Source organism: Lonchura striata, chromosome 19 (assembly GCF_050655825.1).
Source record: "Lonchura striata isolate lonStrDom1 chromosome 19, ASM5065582v1, whole genome shotgun sequence".
In the NCBI taxonomy this organism is placed as follows: Eukaryota; Metazoa; Chordata; class Aves; order Passeriformes; family Estrildidae; genus Lonchura; species Lonchura striata.
The window spans coordinates 8,263,769-8,272,599 of NC_140721.1; the positions used below are offsets into that span (position 1 = coordinate 8,263,769).

The 8,831-nt window shown below is 53.3% G+C and overlaps 1 protein-coding gene across 1 annotated transcript; it reads left to right on the forward strand.

Moving 5' to 3' along the window:
- The first annotated feature begins 2,920 nt into the window (after positions 1-2,920).
- On the forward strand, positions 2,921-4,129 carry LOC146765791 (glutamine-rich protein 2-like). The gene is made up of 3 exons (XM_085557052.1): positions 2,921-3,267; positions 3,487-3,561; positions 3,876-4,129. Exons 1-3 carry the CDS (start codon positions 3,067-3,069, stop codon positions 4,065-4,067), a joined length of 468 nt encoding a protein of 155 aa, XP_085413178.1. The 5' UTR covers positions 2,921-3,066; the 3' UTR covers positions 4,068-4,129.
- The last annotated feature ends 4,702 nt before the right edge of the window (positions 4,130-8,831 follow it).

An 8,831-nucleotide genomic window follows, 5' to 3' on the forward strand; every position in this document is an offset into this window, starting at 1 on the left:
TATTGTAGCCCAGCAGGGCCCAACAATACCTGAATGATGCCAGCTGACAATAGCACTAGAAGGGTGCTTGCAACATCTTATATACTAAGAGGGAGGGGAATTGATCAGCCAATGGGAGTATAAGGAGGCATGGCTCTTGTATAGACAGACACATATGGGAACCAATGAGGGATGGATATGGGAGGGGCCCCATGCCCCTGTCCAGTCACCTGGCACCTAGGATGGAAGCTTCTAGATGTATGGGAAGGGATACTGAGTGACTGACAGGGTACCTGGGAGGGGACAAGGGAATGACTCTGAACTCTGGGGGAGGATTGACACATAGGGTAAGGCGGGAGAACAGCGACAAAGCTCAATGTGGTGGGTACATAGGAACAAACCATTACATTGCTAAAGGATAGCAAAGCATGCAATAATGCAACTTCAGAGAGATAGGTGGGATATTGGGAAGAAACTCTTCCCTGTCAGCGTGGTGATGCCTTGAAAGAGTCGGCCCTGTTCCTGGAAGTGTCCAAGACCAGGTTAGATGGAGCTGGCAGCAACCTGGTATAGCAGAAAATTTTCCTCTCCCTGTCTGTGACAGGGGGTGAAAAGAGAAGATCTTTTGAGGTCCCTTCCAGCCCAAGCCATTCCATGACTCTATGACTTCATGAGTCTGTGACCCAGTGGCGAGGTCCCAGGGGTGAGGTGTGCTGCCTGGCAACGGGAATTGTGATGAAAAGGGGCAGGAGCAGAGCAGGCTCCAGTCCTCTGAAGGACACGGAAGGAGGAAGGAGCCCGTTGGCTACTCATCCTTTTTAATATTGCGTTTGCTCACCCCTGACAGACCCAGCTGGGCAGGAAGGCTTGTGACCCACCAGGGACTGACTGTGTGCAGACATGGCAGCATCCCTGGACACACTCAGCCTCTCCCAGATGCTGGATCTCGCCATCGGGACGCCCCAGAAGGGGATCATTCACTTTGCAGCCATGCGAAAACTGCTGCAGGCCGTGCTGGAGCACCTGGACGTGCAGTACCTCACCAGCCAGGAGCCCTGGCCGGGCCAGCTGAGTGGCCCCTCACTGGCTGATGTGGCCACTGACATGGAAAAGATGAAGAAGGACATGGAAGACTACAAGAAACACATGTCCAAGGTAGAGGCTCTTCCCAGCCCCTGGGGCACTCCCCCAGCAGACAGCCCCTCCCCGCTTCCTCAGACAGCGCTGCTTGGCACTGCCCTCACTGCCCTGGCACAGTCCCTGGCAGGGGCTCTTTGCCACCTGGATGGGCTTCAGTGCTCTGGCACCGAGCCGGGCTGGGGCAGGTGGCACTGGGACTCTCCCTGCCCACCTGGATGGCCACGGGCTGCCCGTGGCAGGGTGGAGCTCCTTGGGGTGTTGCTGCCCTGGCCATCAGCTCTGACATCCCTGTTGGTCGGACTGTTTCGCAGGTTCTTCGTGAGGAGTTTGGTGCGATAAAGGCAGAACTTTCCCACCTGTCTGAGGACATGAAGAAGTTCCAGGAGAGACAGGTCTCTGCAGACTACTGTGGTAGTGAAGGCTGTTTTCCTCATAGACACTCCACAATTTGCCTCTCTCACCATTTTCTCCTACAGTCCTACATGGCTGTGGACATGAAGAAGGTCCAGAAGATGCAGGACAAGGTGAAGTGCTGCTGGGAGCAAGTTTTGGGCCTGAGACAGCAGCCTGGACCCCGGCCCTGCTGGCTGGAGGCTCAGTACCCTTGGCCCTGCCACATGCATGGACCGTGCTGCCTGCAGAGCCCTGCCAGCCTGGCCGAGCCCGGCCCTGTGCTGTCCCCAGGGCTCCACAAAGCACAGCAGGGCTCAGGGCCTTGCAGGTCCCCACTGACCCTCCCACAAGCTCACTGCCAGCACTCCTCTCTCCTAGGACATGGCTCTCATCCGGGATCTCCGGGAGGAGTTGGACAGGATAAAGACAACACAGATACGCATGGAAGGAGATGTAAAGAAGGTTAAGGAGTCCCTTCCCATAGTAAGTTGTCGGGCTGTGTAATCTTTAGGTTCTCATGGGGAACATCAATGTGATTCCAAGAGCAGGGTTTGGGATCAGGGTCTCAGGACCAGGTGGAGGAGCCTGGGTCTGCCCATGTAGCTGAAGGGCCCCCACGCTGGCACCACAGGATGTCCGTGCCCTGACTCTACCATCACTGGATTTCCAGATGAAGAAGCTGGAGGAGGACCTTAAAAAGCTGAGCGAGGATGAAGCCAAGTGGAAAGAAGAGAGCAAGAAGGAGATCTCTCAGCAAATTGAGTAAGAGGACAGGAGTGGGTTTCATAACTTGTGGAACTGCAAGGGAGCCCAAAGGGTCTGGCAGCATCCTGGTTTGCGGGCACAGCACAGTGCCCTGCAGCCCTGCAGGGGTAACCCTGACCTTGTCCCCATCCCGCTGGCCAGGACTTTACGTCAGGACACAAAACGTGAGCTGCAGAAGATGGGAGAGCAGCAGGAGATGAGCTATACCCCACAGGAGCAGCCGGTGACTGAGACAGCCAACCAAGTGAACGAGCAGGTGAGGTCCTGGAGGAGCACTCCCTCCTTCGCTGGCTTGGTGCACCAGCCCTGCAGGGGTTCCTGGACATATTCTCTGACTGTCTGGTGCCACCTTGCACTCTTGATTCCATTCATCCCACCTCTGAGTCAATTTCTTCTGCCTGTCTTGCAGTTTGGCAGTACAGGAGAGGCAACTCTGAGACTACTGGAGGAGCTGCAGGAGGGGAATGGAGACTGCTCCAGTTGCACTTTCAACATCAGAGCATATTTGGGGAAGCTCCTCCAGCGCTATGAGAAACTCCAGGAGAAGGTGGAATCCCTGGAGTCCTGGCAGATGCCCAGGGGAAAGCTCAAGAAAACAATGAGGAATTGGGGACAGGTAGGCTGTGGACAGCATGGGGGACTGAGGACATCCCCAGTTCGATATGCTGAAGTCTCAGGGAGGCCCAAACTCTCCAAATTAGCCTGGACCTGTCAGCAACATGGACACCAATTAAAGCCGTGATGCAAACGTCCTGTTGACACTGAGAGCTCATGGCCACAGGCTGAGAAATGCGGGTCTGCCCCTGTGGAGCAGCCGGACTCCCTTTTGTTCAGTGCCATGTTTTTCTTTCCCTGAAGCTGGAGCATGACCATGAGCGGCTGCACTACATGGAGGCAACACTTGTACAGATGAGAGGAGACTGGGAGAAGCTCAGCTTTGTTTCTGGGACCTTGCAGAAAGACGCTGAACAAAAGCAGAAAGCAATTGAGGTGTGTGGCTGAAAATCCTGTGGTGCCAGAGCATGCCCCAGGCTCTTGTGATTCCAGGAAGGGATCACAAGATTGTCTCCTGCCAACCCTTTCAGCACTGTGCTGGTTCCAAGGGCCTTTCCCCAGGGTTTTTGAGCAAGGGAAGTGGGTTGTGTTCTCCTGGCCAGGAGGCAGCTCCAGCCTTGCTGTGATGTTATGGATTCCTTTCTGTACTAAAAGATGCTGTTCCAGTCTCTGGAGAAAGTGCAGAGGGAGAAAACAGATGAGCAGGACGTGATGGCAGCAATGGACATGGTACAGTCTCAATGGGCCTCTCTGCCAGCCCAAGGGTTTTCAGGCAGGGTGCCAAATGCCCCTTGTCCCTTGGGGGCTGGGTGGCAGAACTGGCCTGGGGAGGGAGAATTTCCCGAGCATGTTGGGGTTCCCTCACCCTCCCTATGGTGGGACCAAACCCACCCTGGTGATGGGGAAAATGGGGCCACAGCACCCCGAAGAGGGGCATGATAGCCTGGAGGAAGCACTTCTCCCTCAGCCCCTCACACGCGCTGGCCCTGCCTGTCGTTCCTCATCCCTTTCCCCATCGCTCTCCTGCCGTTCCCCTCTGCTAGAAGGCGGACAAAGCTGCCTTGGGCAGCAAAGTCAACTGCAGCCAATTTGAAGCATATATGGAGCGTCTGGATGAGAGGATGCAGGAGTTGCAGAGCCAGATTTCAGGCCAGGAGGAGCACTGGAACAATATGCAGCAGCAGCTCAGCCGTGTGGTGGAAGAAAAGGTGAGGAGTACCTTGTACCCAAAATGACAAACTGGCTCCTTTGGGACTCAAGAGCCTGAGGCAGCATCCCTCTGAGGATCCCCCTCCAGGCTTTTCCCTGGAGAGCTCCATGTCACATCCCGGGGCAGCTGGCTGAGGCTGTGCACCTGTTCACAGCTGGATCGCCTGGAGCTGAAGGCTTTCAGCTCCAGGATGGAGGAGACTTGGAAGAGAAGCATTGAGGATCTCAAGATAAAGAAAGGTGATGGTGCTGCTGGGATTAAGAAGTGAGTGTGATGGAGATTCTGAAGGCTTTGAGGACAGCAATGGTCCCGTTCCCTACAGCCGTCCCACTCGCTCCCCTTGTGCTCCCCTGCCTTGGGACCAATTCAGCTGCTCAATGAACCATGGGGATGCTGATGAAGCAGCTGCACCTTCTCCTTCCACCAGCAGCAGGTTCCACACAGGAAAGGAGGCATGAGGACAGGGCACCTGCAGGACAGAACCCTCCCAAAGCAAAATGGGGCTGTGGGTGCAAAGGCTCCCAGAAGCCAGGGTGGGAGATGGCAACTGCTCCTCGCAGGCAGGGCTGTGGGACGCAGGGTCCCAGAGCTGGGTCGTGCCCTGCCCTCCTGGCCGTGCACACAGGGGACTTTGGTGCCAGAGAGGGGCTGAAAGCGCTGCAGGGGCTGCTTGGGATGGTGACACGGGTGCCTGTGCCCTTCAGCTGGCAGCAGCCAGCATGCTGGGGATGGGGAGAAACAGGCTCAAGAGCCCACCGTTCAGCCTGCAAATGCTGTGACCCTGTGCAGTGACCTGCCCGGCACCCGGCTGCTGCCAGCCGCTGCTGCCTGTGTGCGGGCAGGGCTGTGGCCCCAGGAGCTCCCCCAACCCTCTTCTCTCACCCTCCTTAGGCAGCTGCAAGTCCCTTTCACGTGCCTGTCCTGTGACCGCATGCTCACCGTGCAGGTCCCTGGCCAGTGAGTAGCACCAGTGCCCCGGGGGCAGCGGGGCTGGGATGGGGGGAGATGGGTGCCAGCAGTGACCGCTGTGCTGGGCACAGGGTGACAGGCTCTGCTTGGGAGGCCCTGATGTGGGGAGCCCCCTCTGCAGCCCTGCCGTCAGCAGGGTGTGGGGACTCATCCCGAGGGCTACAGGCCGTGGGGTACCGTGGGGTACAATCCTCTGGGTTTGGGGGTGCTGCCTCCAACAGGAACAGGTTGTTTGTCCCCTGTCACACACCTGTGACTCCTGCCCTCCCCAGGTACCCCGAGACACTCCCGTATTTGCCGCCGCTGCCCCCCAGCAAGGAGCCACCGCACAGCCAAAGGTAAGGGCCCTGAGGACACCTGCCCAGCTCCCGGGGTGCAGGCTAGCCCTGACACAGCAAGGAGGGCTTTTCCCGGTGTGGCACAGGCTTTTGCTTCCTGCTTGGTGCTCCTGCAGCTGTTGGACAGGAGCTGGGAGGGACATGCCCCTGCAGGCAGCACTGCCAGTCCCCTCCCTGGCACAGCAGGGTGAAGCCCAGGATGCCACAGGGCTGGGCACTGAGTGTCCTCTGCCCCATCCCACAGGAGGCCGGCGGCCCATGGCAGTGTCCCCCGTGTGCCACAGAGCTCTGGGGACCATCAGGGCAGCAGTTTCAAACTGCCCCCCATTCAGGAGTCTCCCCGGAACAAGGCATTTCTGCCTGGACTCGTCACCCTTCCCAGAAAGGTAGGGATGAAGAAAGTGGGGACATGGCATGTGTCATGTGGACAGGCAGTGTGGTGCTGAGGATCCACGGTGAATTTGTACCTTCAGTTTCCTGGGGAGAGCTGGTATGGGAGGGCTGCTAGGAAATGCTGAATTGAGCCCTGCATTTCAGCCAACTGCTCTCTCCTTCCCAGCCCAGAGTGAGCCAGCTGCTAGGCAGGGGTGGACACATCCCAAGGGCCTGCAATGACCAGCGTCCTGTGCTGACCAGGACACTGGATGAGCCAGGTGTGGCCCTGTCAGGGCACGGGGATCAGGGGGAGAAGAGACTGGTTGTCTGCTGGGTCTGCGCCTGGTCCCTGCGGGTTTCTGGCCAAGCAGGTGACCCTCCTGCTGCCCTGTCCTGGGCTGTCTGAGCTGAGCCAGACGGGGCAGCCCTGGGGACTGGGGGCTCACCCTTGCCTCTCGCCCCCAGGTCCTGCCACCCCCCGGGACCACCGGCCAGGCACTGCCCCCCGACACGTCCCCAGGGCCCCAGGGCTCCTCCTGCCAGCCCAGCCCCGTCAGACTTCGACAGCCCTCAAGTAGCTGGACAGGACTGGGAACCCATTGCTCCACCAGGGACGTCTTCTCAGCAGACAGAAAAGTCTGCCATAATTGTTGTCATTTAAATAATTTTTCATTCCATTAATAAAAATCCTTCTGAAAGACAGGCAGAGCCTTTTCCCACTGTCTCTGAATACAAGGGGGTAAATACAACTATCTTGCACTATTTTTACTGCTAGAAACCAGGCATCACTTCATTCCCAGCACTGGGATGCCTGGGAATAGCTCCACTCAGCATGCACACCCACTCGCTAAACTTTTCACTATGTATTTTTATCAAAGGAATTAATGCTCATTGCCTATAAATTACATATTTCTCTTCCTTAATTAATATTCTATCTTCCATTTGGTTTTGATTTCTCAATTCTCATGCTGTCACCAGCTAAAGAATTGTTTGATCCTGGTGGGCTCATACTGAAATAAATGGGCAAGGAGACCAGCTCCTTTTGAACGCCTTTATTTAAGTGACCACTCTGGGTGGGGGCCCGACGTGTCGCTGCTCCCTTTGGCGACGCAGAGGAGGAGGTATTCAGTTTTGCTGTGCAGTAGAACTGGGGCTTCCATCCTCGCAGGCGTGCCTAGGAAGTCGCCTCTTAGGTCGTCAGCTATGGTCTTTACTCTGAGTTGGTTCTCCTTAAGTTATTTTCGGGTGACGCTTCAAATGTTGTTGGTAGGACAGGTAGAATAAAGGGACTCCTTGCCGACCATCACAGTTGGTTAGTTATTCAAATCTTAGGTTGGCTCGTTGTCTTCAGAGCTTTTTCTCGGACTTTTTGGCACTGTTCTTAATTTGCATATCTCTGGAAGTGTTCTGGTCGCCATTTTGTGGAGCAGCGGAGGCAATACCCGATGGTCGCAACAAGGATGACAAGTACAGTGAAGGGGCACAACGTGGATGTATATAAGGGAGACATCAGTGGGGTTTAACAATTAATAACAGTCTAATTAACACATTTAACTTCAAATGCCCCAACTTCCCTAAGCTGTATTAGCTGATGAACTTATTCATAACAACTGCCCCTCTCTTTCATTGATCTGGCTTATGCCCGCATCAATCTGCTGTTTCCAGCTCTTGGAAATAAATTTTTCTGAGCTTTTGGAATTTGTTATAGATCTCTTTTGCATTTTCGTGGTTCTGTTCTTGGCTTTTTATTAACATAATTTTCATTGGCTTCTGGTTAGATTCTTCAGAAAGTTAGATACTTGCTTTAACCGTGGAAGTCAAAACCCGGACTAAACAGGGGAACAGACAGGGTAAAAATAATAATCCTGTTATAGCACAGACCATGATAAACGCAGCCTTTTTCCACCATGTTCCCTTAAAGGACCAGAATTCATCCGACCAGTTACTATTTACTAACGGTGTCCATTCCTGATTTCCTACATAGGACAATTTACAAATTTCCTTTTATATATTTTTAATTACCGCACTTTTATCATCAATCTCCAAGCAGCACTCCAACAAGTTGAATTTTCCACATATTCCACCCTCATCTGCTAAAAGATAGTCTACCACCAATCTGATTTGATAGATTACTGCCCTTGTTTGTGATAACTGGTCGCCTACATGTTCAAATGCCAATGCGTTTGTATTGGATACTGTTTTCAGTACTGCTTGGAGTCTGATTATCCTATTTAACATATAAATGGGGGTACAGTATCCCCAGGACCCAGCTTGAGCCCATGTAGCTGGCCCATAAGTTTGAATAATTTCTTCTGCGGTCCATACTTTACTCTTCCATGTCTGTGTACCCCCCATGTCAATTATGTCTCTTTTCTTTCTTTTGTCTTTTCACAAATCATCATACACTGGGACTCCTAGATGTGCTCCTGATTTCTTAGGTAAGTGGAAAAAGGCTGGTTTGATGACTCCAATGGTACAACTCCCTGCCCAGTCCCCTGGGAATCTCGTATATGCAGTGTCTCCACAGATCCAAAATAGATATTCTGGAACTTGCCAAAACCCCTCTCTAGTTTCTGTTGGAAATTCCCAACATTTTGACAGCTCCCTAATTCCCCAGAAGGGGTTTATCCCTTTTTCAGTGCATTTGTGGAGTTTATACCCTTCGTGGTATATGCATCCCTTTTCTGTTTTTCCAACGGCCCAATATGTAAGGGGTTCTTGTGGGACCCATCTGGTCCCTGAATTCTTTACTATTAAGTATCTTTTACATGCCATTTTTCCCACCTGAGTACTATACCTCCTTCCCGGTCTCAGTATACATTCTTCTCCTAATACCTTTGATTTTAATTCCTATTTTTCCCTCCCCCTAGATTTTAGAATCTCATTTGGTGGTCTAATTTGTTTCCATCTTAAAATTTCTAGTGGGCTTAAACTACTTCCCTCCCACAGCCAAATTTCAGTCATTTGAGTGCTTCCACAAACCCAGCAATCAGTCAAATTTAATTCTTTGCTAATCTTTTCAACCAAGTCTATGAATAGGTTTTTTCCTAAGGGGGTGTCAGAATTATCTTCCTTCCACATTACTTGTTTCTCTTTTATCAGGTCTT